This window comes from Microtus pennsylvanicus, chromosome 17 (assembly GCF_037038515.1).
Source record: "Microtus pennsylvanicus isolate mMicPen1 chromosome 17, mMicPen1.hap1, whole genome shotgun sequence".
Taxonomy (NCBI): domain Eukaryota; kingdom Metazoa; phylum Chordata; class Mammalia; order Rodentia; family Cricetidae; genus Microtus; species Microtus pennsylvanicus.
Window position 1 is genome coordinate 19,306,388 of NC_134595.1, and position 18,421 is coordinate 19,324,808.

The following is an 18,421-nucleotide window of genomic DNA, read 5'->3' on the forward strand; positions in this document are numbered from 1 at the left end:
CTCATCAAAATGTCCCCACATAGTCAGTGACCTGTCGGGTTTTCGTCCTGTGTGTGATAGGAGTTAGTGTGTAGGAGAAATGACCACGTGTTGACGCACTGACCAGCTAGTGTGATTTTCCTCCCAGGCAGACACACTCCTTACATAGGTAAGGATAGGTGTTCCTGGTGGAAGGTGATGCTCTCTATGTCCTGGAAATCCTACCATTTAAGCGATACTTCACGTTTTGTTTGTGTGTTTATGTGTGTGACACTTCATAGGACGACTTTGTTGCCTTTTGCAAATACACGAGGAACCCTTCAAATGAATCAGCGTTTTCCCTTTCGTTTAGACACAAAAACTTCTCTCAGAAGTCTCCCTTTCAGCTAGGCATGCTAGTGGACATTGCTAATCTCACCATCTAGGAGGCTGATGGAGAAAGATTTGCTGGTTTGAGGTCTGCCTGGGCTACATAGGAAGACCTTTTCTAAATAAGCAAAGTTACTTTTACTGGTTACATTAGCAAATGTTTTATAATTATACTCTAATCTTTCAAACTAAGTGGCCGGTCATTTGGATATTTTCATTTGTAAACGCCCTTGAGAATCTCAGCATGCTTGCTCACATTCCGTCCCCCCTTCCTCTGTTTCATCCTTCCTTCCACCTTTCCTTCTCTGTCCTTCCTTCCTGAGAGGCCCTTGTTGCCATGCATCCTGAACTGTCCTTGAATTCAAGTTCTTCCTGCCTCATCTGTCAGAGCAATGGGGTTACAGGTATGTGACATAATGCCCAGAGCAAGACTTTTAAATAAAATAAAATAAAATAATTACCTTGCTTGTGGCTGTCAAGAGTACCTTTTAAATTATCTCAGTATTAGAGTTGGGTCTCCTTCACCATTAATATTTTTCGGCGCCTACTATATACCAACTCCTGTACCAAGTGCTTTTAGTTTTCATCAGCACAAAGAAATGCTTAACCTTAAGGAGTGCTGGAGGAGTGAGGCATCATTGTTATCCCCAGACCGGCAGTGGAGAGGTAGTAGAACATATCCGGGTTAGACAGTAGTAGCGGAGCCCAGAGTGGAAGCTGAGCAGGTGGCTGTGAATCCCTTTCTCTCGACCTTTTCTGCTGTCCTGCCTGCCAGAACCAATAGACAGTTGTTCTTTTCATGTTATCAGCGATGTCTGAAAGTTGAAATATCTTTAATCAACTGTGGCTTCCTTGATAACCTCCAGACACTAAAAAACCTAGCATACCATATGCGCTCCGAAAGCCAGGTGCCGCGAGAGGGATTAAAGAGAAAATTCTCTGTCCATACCGATTTCTACTTTTTATTATTGACACCTCCCAGGTGGTTGCAAGGATGCCTGTTAGTGTTCCTGGACATCTTGAGCTGTGTGGCAACCCTCCTTCGAGAACCCTGGGTGGCTGACCTCTCTGCCTGCCAGGTGTCCCTCTGCCCATGTCAGACATCCCTGGCTGAGCACTTCTAGAATGTTCAATAAGCTGAGAAGCCTCCCTTTAGTGGGCTCACGAGCATCTGTGACTTCCCCACCGTGGGATTCCTGCTTCCAGGGCCACCGGGTGCAGGATGAGAGCAGATGCTGGCTTTTCATATCCCCGTTTCCCTTTCAGGGTCTGGATAAACGGGCAGTCAAACTATGAAGTTAACTGCACACGCTGCAAAGTAGACTAAAAACAAATTGGGGGTTAAAAATATTGCATCTTATGATGGCGACTCCTATGTGTTTTGTTTTGTTTTGTTTCGTTTTTTGTTTTTGTTTTTGTTTTTCGAGACAGGGTTTCTCTGTAGCTTTGGTGCTCGTCCCGTTACTAGATCCTGTAGACCAGGCTGGCCTCGAACTCCCAGATATCCGCCTGCGTCTGCCTCCCGAGTGCTGGGATTAAAGGCGTGTGCCACCAATGGCCGGCTTCCTATGTGCTTTTATCCTATGATCAACAACTTAAACTATTTTATATTTTTGTCGTTGTTTTCAAGACTGAAATTAGATTAGTTTGTTTGAACCCATAAACTGGTAGCATTAAGGCTAATTAACACTGAAAATATGTAGGGCTTTATATTTGATATCTCCCAGTGAAGTAATAGATCAAGCATTATTTGAGATGAGTAGCAAATAAATAGCAAACCTTATCTGAAAAAAAAAATCGTTCCTCTGGGGTTAAGCATTTTTTTTCTCCCTAGTTGTCACGGTAGAGGAAATTTGACTTCTACGTTTGAGTGTGTTGCCGAGTAGATTCGGAAAAGGGTGTTTCTGCCCTGCATATAGCAGCTGTGCTTATTGCTTTCGTAATCTGTAATCTCAAATTGTGCTTCTATTTTAATGTCACTGTGCCCGAAGCACGGGATTCTAGTCAGACGTTCAGACATAACTGTTTAAAATTGAAGAGAGAAGTTCTAGCCGTAAGTAGGCTCAATCTTCTCTGAGATTTTTCTTCCTGATCTGATGAAGTGCGACACTTCTTCCAGCCAACCACGATTTCTCCCTGCACTGCCTTGCTTATGCAAACTTCCCAATAGGCTGTAGAGGCGAGCGCATGTAAATAGAAGATCTGTACCAATTTTGTCTGGCTTTGCATTATTGTTAAGTCAGCGAGGATCCTAATGGAGTACAGAGCATGAGACAACAAGAACGAAATCAATAGACACAAAAGGCAGACCAACTTGCATAAATTAGCACTCGAATAGGGAAAGAGAAATGTGTATTCTCGCTCATCTTTCAAGTCATACCCACTATTGAAAAAGGTCTAAGAGAAAGCAGCTGATTTATTTTTCGGCTTTGTTCAAGGGTGCAGAAATGGGAAAAATGCAAGTAAATTGAGCATTGAGGAGAGAGCTCTGAGCTGCTGGCATTAGATCGATGATGTATCAAATACAGTGCGTAGATCTCAGCATGGTATGTCCACATGGACGAATCTATTGTCGGGGTTCCTTATGGAAATATGAATACCCAACAAAGATCTCCAGAGAGCTTGCTCCATGACCGGAATGCATCTTGGAGAAATGAGGCTCTGGTCTTCACATCCGGCTCCTTGCAGCAAGCCATACGTCCCTGCTATGCCCACTGAGGAAACATCGGAGAGGAGTTTTCTGATGTTGAATGCCGAGATTCTAGAACCGGGGCAGTTACTGCAGACCAGCTACTGCCCAACTAGCCAACAATTTCATCAAGCATCACCAGCTCAAGCCATGATTAGTGTGTCGTAACATTGTGCTCTCTCTTTCCCAGTGTTCCCGTTTTACTGTGTATACCTTTTCAGGGTACAGTGCTTTGGGTATGGATGTTCTATGTGCCGGGCACTACAGCTCCCAGTCATAATGTAGCTCATGAACTAAGAACATCCTCTGTCACTTTTGTCTGTCCCTTCCAGGACCTTGTTTCTACATCTAGCTACCCAAAAGGAGTGGAGTACATAAAAGGCTGCCAAGATATCTTCACTGCCTTGGCTAAAAGGTAGAAATGTCAGCCATGGTTTGGCCATCGTACTCGGGCAGCGTCCAGCCCAGGAGAGCAACCTTGTCTTTTGTGTTGTAGGTTGACTCAGTGTAGGGCGATAAGCAACGCGCTAATGGTTTTATGTTGGCATGTCTCCAGAAACCTCACATGCAGACAGAGAGAGCCCTGCTACCCTGGGGAGGATTTGGATGTCCTCCTTCATGATGCTAGAGCCCTCTAGACTGAGCAGCTCTTTTTAAAGATGTGTCTAAAATTCAGGGGCGGGCTGGCTGTTTTTGCCTTTACGTAGGACACTTTCACTCTTAGGGAAGTCTTCCAGAAAGATCTATCTTAGGGAAAATACTATCTGTGTTATTGTAAGAAAAATAATTAATTTGTCAGTATTGTTTTGGTTCCGCTAAATCCAAAAAAGAATAAAGAGAATCATGTCTGCCAATTATCAGAGTTTCTTCTCTATGTTCCTTTGCATATAAAAATAGATCTTTGCTCAGCTCCCTTCCGTTGTGCCTAACTGTAATCAGTACCTCATGGTCTTGTTATATAGCTTTGTCTCATTAGGGCAATGGAAATGGTATTGAACAATAGCAATATAATGCAGGGAAACAGTTTGTAATTCAGTTGGAAATTGCTAATGCAGTAGACAGTCGATAATACAATCAGCTTGACTTTCTTAGGAAAACATGAGCTCAATTTCCTCTGCTGCCCTCACAGATCTTCTCCGAGGGCAGGGCTGTGGGGATGCCCTGAGGCACACGCTGTGGGATGCCCCTGGAAGGGAAAGTCCTTTATGAGTCAAATTTGGACTGCTCCTTAAATTTCTGGGGAGAAGTGCTATTTAAGCCTGAAGTTCTCTCTGGAGAGTTTCAGCGACGATACTAGGTAATTTCCAGTCCTGAAAGCAAACATCTGTATGCCGTGATCCCTCAAAACCCATCCCTTGTTTATCTCATTATCGTCTTGATGGAGAAGCAAGGTTCTAATGTAATTGCTGCTGACTACGAAGTATCAAGGGAACGAAAGCAGGCTCACCTTTGACAGGCTTACACCATGCATGATGTATACACTTGTAATTCCTGTAGGTTAAGAGTAGTCAGCATGAGTAGTGTCTGGGGCACAATGGAGAACAACCTGGGAGACGAGACCGGTTAGGTAGAGGTGAGGGCAGGGAGGAGGACGATGTAATGACATTTCAATTTCAAGAAATTAATAATACAAAATAAAATGATATTTTAAAAATGTGTTTAGGTAGAGTTTTATTGCTTTTGCTGAGATAGCTTAGTTGTGACTGTTGAGTCAAAACTGAGCGTTGGAGGTTGTTTGAGAGGAGCTCACAGTGAATAATAAACATGTAGCCACAAATACGGTGCTAATTATTCCAGTTCAGCTTATGGTTGAAGACTGTTGCATTGCAGTTGACCAGTAAGAAAGCCAGGAATGATGTGACCAGTTTTGCGTCATCTTATAACGTTTCTTGTCCTTAGAGCAGGCAGGGTCTCTTGCTTGTCAGAGAATGATAGTGTTTCATGTTTTCATTTGCTTCTAAACATCCGTCTTCTTTAGAGATATTAATTATATAGTGAAGCCACAACCCTAATCTGAAAAATAAGCAAAGGCAAGTTTAATGTTCTATCAGAAGTTTGCATTACATGAGTTTATTTTTTTTTAGCTCTGATACCAGACATCTTTATTTACACTAAAATAAAACAAAATCATTATCTCCCCCATGTGCATTTTCAGTTCATTTTTTCTAGGAGGTTAGGATAGTTTGTAGGGGCTGGAGAGATGGCTCAACGGTTAAGAGCCCCGACTTCTCTTTCAGAGGACCCAGGTTCAATTCCCAGCACCCACATAGCAGCTCACAACTCTCTGTAGCTTCAAGATCTGACACCCTCACATAGACATTCACACAGTCAAAACACCAGTTTTCATAGAACTAAAATAAATAAATTATATAAAGGAAGGATAGTTTGTAACTCCTTATAATTCCGAATTCTAAGCTGAAGCCTATGACAGTAAATCATGCAGCCTTTCCTTCAACCTTTGGTGTCACCTTTGGACCAGATTGGCCTTGACAATACCAACAGTGGATGCTGTTCTTCGTCCATCTTGTAGACTGTGGTGCCTACCTGGTCAAAGCATGTAGCATGATACTCTTGCTAGTCATGTTTATTAAACCACAGTCACCTTAGCTTTTAGGGACCCCGACCTCTGCCTTTCTGCTGTTGACTGGACTCCCTGTCTTTGGGTAGGTCTTAGGTCTTTCCCCTTGCAAATCTTCTTTCTCAGCTATAGGGTCAGCAAGTTCCCCAAAGTGCGTCTTCTGTTTACCTATACCCTACTTCGCTGAGATAGAGCTGAAAGGTGTATTTGATATTTAATCTGAAGGACAGAAAAAAAAACCACAAGTTCCTTTTAGCACGTAAAATGGGTTATGATTTTAATTAAATATTTGGCATGTATAAAGTAGGAACCAGATGTTGAATTAAAATTTCAACAAATGAAATTGGCCTTTTCTGTAAATAAGCTGAATGATGAGCTGAAGTCACATTTACTCAACAGTGGACACAGATTCTGTGTTGAAGTTCCAGGCTGATTTGGCAGCTCCCACAGGATTCATAAACCCATTTACTGTTCTTTGACCTAGCTCATCAGTGCTGAGTTTGTGACCAGCCACAGCTCACGTTTTGTTTTGTTTTCTCCCTTTGAGAGGACGGAACCCTTTGAATAGCAATAAAATGTTACTGTGTACATGGCGAAACTTTGGGGTCTGTGGTTACGCTGCGGAATGTTGAGGAGAGCCAGTTGTGACCCTCTTCCCTTCGAGCTCACAGAGCTGGCTTGTCACCCAGCATGGAGGGTCCATTATCACCTTATTTCATCATCCTTGTATCTTGAGTCCTTTGAAACCCAGGGCCTACACACATGGCTCGTTCAAACCCTGTAGCTCGCTGTACCAAAACTTGTGAAAGTTCAAGACGCAGGTTGTGTCCACTTGCTTTGAACTGTAGTTTTGAAAGGAGAGGTTATTAACACGGGACTGATGGAGCAAGACATCAACTATTCTCTGTCACCAAGATAAACAAGATTCAAGTAGGTAGAGCTGTTATTGTACATAAGGCTCCCCGAAGTGCCTGGATTTGTTTCTAAGAAATAAATCGTGAACTGTTTATCTCTTTCCTCCTCTTACGTTTCCTTGGGATCAAGCAATCCATTTCTTATTTTAAACGTTGGGTTATTCTTACATATATCTTCCTGTGGTCCAGGCTATAAAAGTAAACAGAGGAGCCAGCTGTATGAATGAATATCCTTTTAATAACTTCAGGGAAGAAGTCATAATAATAGTAAGCAGTGGAAACCCACGCTTATGGGATGACCTGTAGTACTCAGCTTCCCAGGCTCAATCCACGGGCGTCCTGCCAGCATGTGCATTAATGACAGTTTCCTAGGTTCCGATAGTAGAAGTACCGTGTGGTTTGCTGTGCTCCCGAGACACATTTGCTGTGGTGCTTGAAGGGTGCTAGCATTTTCTGGCTTCATTTCCAGGGTCAAGGAGGAGAAAAACGAAGTAGGGACTGTTCTATACCGCCCTCATTTCTTCTGTCTCTCAGTGAAAGCCTTGCTGAAGCCTCGCGGTAGCACAGTTGCCTCGTGACCATACAGTCACTTTTGTAGCGCCGTAAGTTAATTTCAGAAGTAAAACGATCCCTACTTAGGAAAATAGTGTGTCCTGTCTACTCAGAACAACTCAGAGATATTGAGCATCTCCTCATGCAGGATACTGTGGGAGGTGCCAACAGTAGCTTAACGCTACCCTTGTCTCCTTCCCTCTTGTTCCCTTCTTCCCTGGGTATTTTTAGTTATTCTTCATTGCATTTCATCAATTTATTATTCATTATTTTTTATTATTACTGATGGTATTATAACTGATAGTATATAGTCACTGGTAGTATTCTAATTTGAAACCACTCTACTTTCTTCTATACTATTAATTTCATCTTTAAAAAACCCAGTATTAGTCCCCCAGGCTACTGGTACATACTACAATAGACTTGGTATCTTAAGCAACAGATCGGTTTTCCAGAGAGAGGCATCCAATATCAAGATGCAGCAGGGGTTGGTTAGGCTTAGCTGAATGTGACTATGTGGCTATGAACAGCTCGTTTTCATCGTGTCTTCCCATGGCCAACAGAGGGAGTGATCTGCTGTCTCCTGTTAAGCTGATACTAATCCTTCTGGCTAAGGCCTCCTTTAACCGTAATTACCCTCATAAAGCTCCCGTCTCCAAATACATTCATATAGAGCCTAGGCTTTCAACATAAGTCGTCTGGGGCTAGAGATATGTTAAGTGCGTAACACTGCAAGTATGGAAGAATCAAAACGTGTCTCAAACAGAGATGAGATCACGATGCGCACTCTGTAGGTCACCAAACTTTGACCTGGTGCTTGCTCTGTGCTTCTTTATGTGCACAGTGTGCTCTGGTGACGATAGCTTTAGAGGAAGTCCCAAGGTAAAAACAGTGGGAAGCCGGTCTACCTACCAGGCCTCAAGCAGTGGCCTGCATTGACTGGGAGAGATGTGGAAAATGTCACGCATTCTGGCCCTGTAGAGACTAAGGACAGTGACTTAATTCTAGTCTCTATTCACAAGGGTCTGGGTCACGCATTGGTGGTGACTGGCTGATTGCTGAGAAACTTGATTTCCTCTCCTCGCTCCGGGTTCAGCGACAGAGAGACGTGGATGTCGGGCCGTTTGTATTCTCCACGCCTTCTCACTGCAGCAAAACCCTGCCTGCTTTGGTCCTGACCTGAGCAGACGGGAGCCTCCAGACCCGAGGAGCCTCTGGATTGCCAGCGTCTGGTTGCCGGGGACACAGCACAGAACAGAACAGTGGCTGGCAGAGGCTGAAAGGAGTCTTGGGTGTTCCTGCCAGTGTGAGAGGCGGCTGCAGGGTTTTGTGAAGCAGTCTGCTGAACCCTCTCAAATAGAGGCACCCAGTGCTGTTCAGCTGTGTAATTGGGATGGAAATGGGCCAATGAGAGGCAGCAGTTTGTGCTTAACCTTTTGGGAGTCTTGTTCCAGGAGATTTGGGGGGGGGGCAACATTACAAATAATAAGCTTCTCCGCCTGATTTGTAATGAATTAGTAATAAGCGGCCTGGTGCCGTACGAAAGTCGGCGATTATGGCGCGCGGCTTCAGCTAAGAGCGCGGGACCGCATCTTATTTTGATCAGCTGTAGCATAGCAAAGACATGTAATTATCATAATCTAACAATTAGCTTGGCATCACTTTCCAGTGTTTAATTACCCCGATAAATGGTAATTGAATAGAGGACTTAATGACAAGAGAGAAACTTTAATTCTGCCTTAGGTGCTCAAGTTGTCTACTCGGCTCGGCATAATTTTCTAGCATTGCTTGAACAACAGTCTTGACTGTTATTTTCCGCCTTTGCCGCCCGCCATTATTTTCTTTCATGATCTTGACCTTTGTTTATCATCCCGTGAAACTCTTCGGAAATTTGACACAGCGACCCAGAATCCATAAGGTGATCACTTGTTTCCCACTTCTTGGATACATTATTCAGCGAAAATTTCCCTTCTTTGGGTATTCATCAAAGTGCAGGCACTCAGGTGGTTGTCGGGGTCCTGGAAGCTGCGGCAGCTTCAAGGAGAGGGATAGAGAAGATGCCTACAGACTCGTCCCAGTTTCCCCGCATCTACCCGTTTTCTTTGTGTGAATTCGATATTTTTTATGACAGTAGTGAACATCTAGACTCTTGCTACTCTAGATTTCATCTCCTTTCACTTCTTACCCTTTTTTTAATCCAGCTACTCAGAAGGTCCTCCTAAGTGGCCTGTAAACCTAGCTGCCTCTTCTACGCCATGTTTCCTAGCCACAGCACTGCTCTCTGCCTTACAAATCGGAGCTTCCAGTTAGATGACGTTACTGTGGTTATTCTTTGGCACACTTGCTATTTTTCGGCTGATAAGGGTCACATAAGACGTGCATATTTCCTGTCTCCTGGCTTATTGTGTTTTGCTTGTTTATCAGTAAATTAATATAGACTCATTCCACATGGGTCTTCAAAATCCAGTTATTGAAAAGTCAGAGATAAAACTCCGGGGCTTGGAACATAACTTTCAAAAAGTTACCATCAACTCATACAAATATTTCCCTGTTTATATATCAGGTATGTGAGAAATACCGAGTCATTATTCTCCAAAGTCCTCTTCTTGGTTTGGTGAAGAAAGTAGAGGATTTATTATTACTCTTTGTTATTATTACTTTTGAAACTAAGAATGACCTGGACTTCTGCCATTGTCACCTGGAATAAAGTGGCATACTTAGAAGTGAACGATTGGACAGATGGTTCATTGGTTTGGTAGACTCCCATACCCCCTGATCAGATGAGATACTGGCTGTATAACCTACTTGATGATTCTTTTTCTGGGCCTACTCATGATCAGTCTGCATAGATGCAGTAGGGTCTCGACCCCATACACTCAAGGGGCCCTAAAACTCCAGATGCCTTGGAGCCTGTTGCCTAGCTTTGTTGAAAACTCCTGGCCAGCAGACATGGTGAGAAACAGCCCGTTCTGCGTTGTGGAAGTGACCCATGTGAGGACCACACTGATTGCCAGATGTTAATTCTTTATTTTTCTTTCAAAATCCCCTTTCGAAAACGATTTGACATGATCTGTGGTGTGTCGGTCTTGTTAGGGCTCTGCCTTGTAAACAGGCTGACTTGGCCTGCTGACATTGGCTCACTCACACCCCGTGCCCCGGGCTTCATTGGGGGCTTAAAAGCAATTAGACTGTCACCCAAAATACCCAGTTCCTTCCTAGAGAAAAGTCTTGTTTAGGCTCTGCCAATTTAATGCTTTCTTTCCTTTGGAGCTCCTCTGTCAAGCTAATAAAACGAACTCCAAATGAGTTAAAACGTGGGGAGAGAGCATTCCGTGTGCCCTGTGTGTGTGAGGCAGGTACTGCTCACAGGACATACAGTTTGTAAGAAGCCATTAGGACTGGTACACCTAATACTAGGATAGCAACAAGCGAGAGCTGGTCAAGAGCCTTTTCTACTCATTTGGTAGGGATAATTAACACTAGGTAACTGGACTTTGAAGTGGACACACACAGTAGAGAGAAAGATCAAGCCCACAAGTTAGCCTATTCGTCTACTGATGAATTCTGGGTAGTCAGTCAAGATATTAGGTCTTATCACTGTAACCAAGTTCATGAAAGCTGCTGTGCTGCAGGCCTGCACGCCAGTGAACTCTGTTTGGAATTTTCATGAATGGATCAACAGGGCACTTAGATCTGTGGAGTAAGTAGTTCATCAGTATCTCGCCCTTCATCGGCTGGAGAGGTATATGATGTAGCAGAAGTTATTAGCACACGCATTGCATCTACGTAGCATATACTGGACTATGTTTCATCTGCAAAAGATGAAGGAGGATACATCCCTGAAATACTTATGGAAGCAAGTTTTCCCTCCAATTGGCGAGTCTCGCAACTGCAGGAATAGTAGTTGATACTGTTACGCTGCTGAACCTGGAGGAGGTAGACTGGACATCATCGGCTTCAAGTATTTTGGTTGCACCGAAACTACCCATGCCCTACACTCTGAGAGCCCTCTCAATTTGCCAGTGCATTCCAAAAAGCCTCCTGTTTTAGCCCCGGAGAGAGAGAGGAAAAGTTTAAAATCAGCAAAACAAATATTTGTCCAGCCCTTGGTGATACCGCTACCATTTATCTATGCCAAGTTTCACTTGCTGTTTATATTTCATGCTTGAGCCTCTGCAAGGAAACAAAACACAAAAAAGAACATCTTCGGGTTTAGGGTAGGGACCATAAGGCTTGCATTCTGCGCTGAGCGGAAGAGCAGAAGGAGCTGGGGAGAAGCGTGTTACGTAACTGGACGGCTGTCCTGCCCATTGCACAGAAGCACTTTTATAAAGCGAAGCCCACGTCTCTTCCAGGGCCCATTGGGTCCTTTTGGGACAAGTGAGAAATTCTTCCGGCTAACAGACACATCTTATTCTGTAATTAGACTTTAAATCAAAACTAGTGGAATTGAAAGACCATGCTGCCGAGACATATTCATTCTAGATTTAGTTTAAAATTTGAGAAGAACCCTGAGCTGATAAATTTGCTTAATCTTTGATCATAAATCACATTTTTTTTTGCATTTCACTTCCAGAATGTCGTATATTAGGTTGCCCTGTAATTATGGAGGTGACAGCGGAGTCCTACTCAAATAGGAATGTTAAAACAATCACCTCTTGACATATGAAGATGTATTTAAAACGTAGTCATCAACCGTCCGATTGGGGAGAGATAACATTTTTATTGTTGAGTGCTTTAAGACATTACCCGAAGGGGAGTAAAAGTGCCCCGAAGCTCCCTAACTTCTAATGGCATCGTCTCCTTCCAGTGACACCGTGTCTGTATTTATGGAGTGAAGACACTTCGCTCAGGAGTCACTTGATAAAATACCTCCCCATGTATTTCCCTGGAAGCCAGCTCTCTGCTGTGCCAGCAACATATGCTAAAGGCCAATTTAGAATGTTTTAAATATGCACCGTCCCCTTCCTTTCCCAGCTAGGAAGATGAAATGCATTTCGGCGTTAGCAGAGGGGGAAGGAGCGGGAGGAGGAAGGCTACGGGAGAAAATGGCTGGGGGAGGATTGTGCTCCTACTGCACTGGTTGTATCTTTCTGGCGGTTGCCATCTCTAGCTGTCAGAGCCCACGACGCAGGGGCATATGGTCGAGGAGAAGGAAATGTCAGTGTCACGAAAAGCCGTTGCCCGACAAAGGCACCTGGGCGCTCTCTCTTTGCTTTACTAAAGGACAGGGTTGAGGTAAGAACGCCACTGAAAACGAAACCAAGTACTCATTACTAGATGTCTGATTTTCCAGTGATCCAGGGTGGAAAATACAGGAGTCAGGAGGACAGAGATGTATGGGTCAAGCTAACTAATGCTGTCAAATGATAGTTTAGTTTATGTCTCAGGAAGAATTTGTGGGCATGTCATTGAGAACTAAATGAAAAGACAATTGTCATTTCTTTATTTGATTTGGGTTTTGAGATTCAAGTCATGATTCGCTTCCACTGCCCAGGTTAACTAAGGGAAGAGATATTTACAATGGTTGTAAATTGATGATCAAGACGACATTTAGCAATCTGATCGAAAGTCACCAGCCAAATACTGTACTTAGAGGCAGGCTTCCCAGCTCTCGTCCCTACTTCTGTGGTCACATTGCCACAAGTCGCCTTTGGAAATGTGCCTTTCCTTTAACCTGTCAGGTGGCTTCATCGTCTCCAACTTCCCACCAACTCTATGACACACTCTGGCTGTTGGGGATGATTACAGAGGCTTAATTTTTGTGCTGAATTTTATTCTTAGGCAGGTAACATGGACCTTTGGTAATAGAGATGATATTGACCCTCAACCAATCTATTGACAGATTTTTGATAGGTGGGTAAAATATAATTTTGCTGTAAGAGATATATTTTATTGTATGTTGTGAGGAGCATTGATCTGACCAGACATGGATCCCAGTGAGAAACAGGGGCCATCTTTCTACGCATGTGGGATGTTTCTGGCTCCTGAGAGATTTACATTGTGCAGGCAGAGTGGTAACTGCTTACACAGATGAAACCCCTTTACTAAATATGGTGAGCGTTCATGCTTTTACAGGGTGGACCACAGTGATGATTTAGAGACTGGACGAATGATTGCTTCCTTATCTGGTGGCCTGCCAGATATTATAGTTTCTTATTTAATTTATTTAATTATTATATATTAAAGATTCAGTGATCTCAAAGAGGTCACCACTACGGATGCAGTGGATAAAATCAGAGGAAGTGAGAAAGAGAAGACGTTTGCAGGAAAGGCCCTAAGAAGCATGCTAACCTGTAGGGCAGTGCTCGTGTCGTCGCAGCACCTGTAAATATGGCATGCAGAATCTTTTCTAGACGTGCATTTCTTCTTTAGTGTGAGCCCAGGCTTGTGAAAGCTGTTTTCTGATGGAAACAGTCCCTCTATGCGAATGGCTGCTGAGCCTAACAGCACCTTTATTCTGTGAGAGACTAGAACAGTGTGTGTGAGTCAGGAGCTCACACTGCCGTCGAAGGCTCCTTGTCAATGCTGATGTTCACGTGGGCAAGAAGGGAAGAGAAGCAGGCTAGTCCTGTATGGGTGTCACCCTAAAGGAAACTGGTACCCACCGTTCTAAGAGGGTACCATTTAAGAAGAGGAGTTGCTGCAGTGATGGAACTGCCACACTGCGGGGCCATTGTAGTTTCTAAGACAGGATATGCTTCAGAACCAAGTAAGACTTGGGTTCTGATTTTAACCCCACTACCTATGTATAGTGAAAAATTGAGCTGAGAGAATGATATCTTCTCTGGATGTTGTTCCTGATTGGTAACGTAAAACATTATAACTGCTTGATATAGTAGTTTTGAGCATCAGAGTGTATGTATGTCATATATGCAGAACAGACACAGATTCCCAGGACAGCAAATGCTTGTTGTATTAGTAAATGGGAAAGAGATCCGAAACTCCATTGGGAATGAGACTCGTCCCTCTAGGGAATACGAAGCAGACCTGCGGACTTGATGTTAGCAATTTAATCTCTTAGGAAACACAATATGACGAGCATTAGCTCTGAGGTCAGACGGCTTTAGTTTCAGTTCCCCTCGGCCTTTTACTAGCTGTGAACACTGGGCACATCACTTGGGTTAATCTCAGTGTCTTTGTCTTTGAGTAGATAGCACAGTAGTGAATTGTCTGTGGTTCTGTGATGGATATTAAACTGAAATATGAATGTAACACAGTAAGTATTCAATCTTAGTCATGTTCTGTGTGCTATAAAATTAGAATATCTAATCCTGTTTTTTTCTTTTATACCTAAGCACATTGTATAATGCCTTTCAGGGGTTTCACTCAGTCATTGTTTTATTTAGATATTGCTTATTTTTTGACATATGCATTAGTAAACACATGTGTAAATTAAAGACCCGAAACAAGACAGGCCTACAATCCTGTCACTGAAGAGTAGATACAGGAAGGTTTAGGAGTCCAAGGCCACTCTTGGCAACGAGGCAAGTTCAAGTTTAGCCTCTGCTACATAACACCTGTTTCAAAAAACAGACGAGCAAACAAGGATCCGAAACAGAAGTGTAAATTGGCTATGAAAGATTATCATCTTCAGCAGTTGTTAAGAATATGAGTTGTTAGAACAAGCACATATTTAAAATAGGCAACTCAGTAATTTACTTACCTCACATGGAAATCCAGTATCGCTTGGGGGAGACAACTGGTCAACCCAATGGAGGATGGGTTTTCAGTTCCGTAATTTGCACTGTTAGAATTTTAGTGACATTAACAGAGAAAAAATGGAAGAGGTGAACTAAACCCGAGGTGCCAAAGAAACGTGGCAATGTGGCTTTTAATTATAGAACAACAGAATTATAGAATAAGAGAATATCAGAATAAAACCAGGTAATGACAGTTTTTAATTTTCATTTTCAATTTGAGCACTTTCAAATGCTAGTCAAGCTCGCGTGAGTGACACTAGGGAAAGAACCCCCCCCCCCACGTCTCTAAAATCTATAATAATAATATAATAGTTTAAAGTGCATCTGGGCATCACCTTCTGCTGCAGTTCTTGTCTGGCTCTCATCCAAAGCTGTCAGGCTACTCTTGAGTACTGATGATTCATAGCCCGACACCTTTTATCTGAACATTGCAATGTCTTTTCTTTGTACTTTAGCAGCGACGTTGCCTTGATGTTCAGAAATCTCTTAAAAGCAACAGTCTTTCCGTACATCTTGACAAATCAGTTCCTGCCAGTAATGAAGAAGTGGTAAACTCACGATCATTATAAACACAAAGACATAAACACCCGCGGTTCTCTTTGGAAGAAATGCCCGTGTATTTGGAAGGATCCTAGCTGGAATGGAAATGTTCCGATACCTTCCCTTGGTTTTTTTTTTAATATTTATTTATTATGTATACAATATTCTGTCTATGTGTATGTCTGCAGGCCAGAAGAGGGCACCAGACCTCATTACAGGTGGTTGTGAGCCACCATGTGGTTGCCGGGAATTGAACTCAGGACCTTCGGAAGAGCAGGCAATGCTCTTAACCACTGAGCCATCTCTCCAGCCCCCCTTCCCTTGGTTTTTGATTTGGAACGTTTAAACCTCCAGTTGCTCTTTCTATGCTTCCTCCTCTGAGACTTGAGGAGCCATGAGGCGGGGGGGGGACAACCAAGGTGGATACCCATTGTTCTCCCATCATACATGGAAGGGAACCGAGGCTCTGGGTGACTTATGACTTTGACTTATCAGATACAATCCTTAAAGCCAGGTCGGCTTACTAAATGAGTGCTTCTCCCGCTTTCTTTTTGAACAGTGTTGTGTCTCCAACAGGAATCTTTGCCAGAGAGTGTTTAGCATTGAAAATAAGAGTGGTCTGTTTTTCCTAGGCTAACCTTGAGTCCCACGGTGCTGAGGTTCTCATTTATGCTTGGGTCCTCCATTTTAATAACTCAGTGGGAAACTGGAGGGAATGAGGAGGTGCTTAGAGCGAGAAGGAGCCTGGGAACTGTCCCAGAGATAACCAAAGGAACAAGGATTTTCATGTACGGAGAAAGGAGGTTACAGACGCAGCTGACATCTCTAAATGTTTTATGGACTACCTTGTGGAAGAGGAATTAGATGCGCCCTTTGTACCTCCGGGCGGCAGAAGTAGGATCAGTGAGTAGAAATTACACAGAAGCAGATTTATGCTCAATATAGGAGGAAAGTTTCTAACATTTAGAGATGTCCAAAAATGGAATTGACCAGCTCATCATCACTGGGAAGTGTTCATGTGAGACTGGCTGTCCGGCTTGAAGATTATGGGGCTTTATGAGTGTTGTATTTCAGCAGTAACACAGCTTTATAGTGAACCTTTCCAAGGGCTTAGGGAAGAATTTCCCCACTAGCTAAAAACAAAGGCGTTTTTATAAGCTTTCCTACCATGATTTTAGGATGAGAAAGATGTGCCCATATGATTCTTACTTCCCACATCACTGTGGCCTGTGAAATACTTTTCAGTTCATTGGGAAAGATATTAGTTAAGACAGAGAAGCTGTAGTTTTATAGACTTGAACTGAAGCAGACATGTGGTACTTACGGGCTGGTATCGTGTGTGTGTGTGTGTGTGTGTGTGTGTGTGTGTGTGTGTGTGTGGTGTGTGCAGTTGGATTTGTAACTTTTCACATCAGGCTATAACAGCGGTCAGTAAGAACTTTTCATACTACATGTTTTACCTCCAGGATTATTGGCGGCTTCCGTTGTTGATTCCAAGCAGGAGACTTTCCTTGTCTGAATTATCTTCATCTCCTTCTCTTTCCAACAGATTCCAGAGGGGTGACTACCACATTGACGTCTGCATCAATGACTACCTGGATGTTTTCTGCCCTCACTACGAGGACTCTGTCCCAGAAGACAAGACTGAGCGCTATGTCCTCTACATGGTGAACTTTGATGGTTACAGTGCCTGCGACCATACTTCCAAAGGGTTCAAGAGATGGGAATGTAACCGGCCTCACTCTCCAAATGGACCGCTCAAGTTCTCGGAGAAATTCCAGCTCTTCACTCCCTTTTCTCTAGGATTTGAATTCAGGCCAGGCCGAGAGTATTTCTACATCTGTGAGTACATAGCGATTTATTCTGTTGTGGGGCAGCTGCAAAACTCGGGCTCATTTAAAAAAAGAAAAGAAAAAAAAAAACCAAACCACCAAACCTATGTTGTGGAGAATTGCAGAGCTGGACTCTGCATTATAGATGTCTCCTTGTAAATGCACACATCATGGTCCCTAGATACATTAGCTGGGAATTGAGAACCCAAATTAGATTAAAGATACACCGCTTCTTCCCCTATGAAATTGCGTGTCAGCCCGTTCAGTGAACCACTGCTGACTGGTATTTCTTTAAAATGAAAATTGCCAGGACTTTTTTTTTTTTAAAGCTTGGGGAAAGGAAAAAAAAAGATTCCTGAAAAAAGAATTAAAGGAAATAATTAAATTTACATAACTTGGAGTCATTGCATTTCTTATTCAGGTGTCAGCAATATCCTTTCAATCATCCCCATTTTTCGTGGAGAAAGCCACAACGCCTGCAAATGTCAGCAGGCTCACGATAAAATACTTGCTTTGCACCGAGGAGAAGAGACAATTACTAGGAGCAGCTGTGTCTTTAGACAGGCAAGCGTGAAGCAGGATCTAGGAAGAGCTCCCAGGGAACTGCTTTCTCACCTGTGAGCCCTGTGTGACTCTCCTGAGAGAACTCGGAATGTTCTTGGCAGACCTGCCTTCGTCACAGTGCCACGGGCGGCCCTTCCTCTCCGTCACACACAGCGTTCCAACGTTACATGTTTAGGAATCACACCGTTAGAGATTACTCCTAAGTGCTTCTCAGACTTCCCTATGCATGAGACCCCTGGGGGTCTGGTTGTCATACAGATGTTGGCTTTAGACCTGAGATTCTGCACACATCAAGTGCCCAAGTAGTATTCATATTGCTGGCCTACGGGCCACACGTTGAGTAACAGGGTTCTAGCTGATACCAACCGTAGGCCTCTTGGTAGCTGAGCATTTTTTTTTTAGTATCGAATACTTAGAGTCTAGGTGCTGGACTCTGGCCTTTCCCGTGTTCCCTATTGACAGTAGGTCACAGAAGCTTATTTGTCCGTTCATGGTACTCTGAGGTTCATGGTATGTTTATTGAGGAGCTCACATTGGCTCTGAAGTGTCGGGAGGTGCTAGGCGAAGATATTCCCTATTTTTTGTAAAGGGGGAGACTTGTAAAGAGGAAGTGCAGGTAAGAACAGCTGTTGAATACAGATGCAAGGGCCAGTCTGGACTCAGGAGGACTTGAGGCTTACCTGTGTCAGGAATGAAGAAGC

At 43.4% G+C, this 18,421-nt stretch overlaps 1 protein-coding gene across 2 annotated transcripts in view; it reads left to right on the forward strand.

Annotated features, from left to right (window-relative positions):
* Efna5 (ephrin A5) overlaps window positions 1-18,421 on the forward strand; it is a 284,402-nt gene that overhangs the window by 215,275 nt on the left and 50,706 nt on the right. For both annotated transcript variants that reach the window (XM_075951317.1, XM_075951316.1), the window contains exon 2: window positions 16,874-17,166. In XM_075951317.1, coding sequence (XP_075807432.1) covers window positions 16,874-17,166 — 293 coding nt within the window. The remainder of the gene's footprint in view (window positions 1-16,873; window positions 17,167-18,421) is intronic.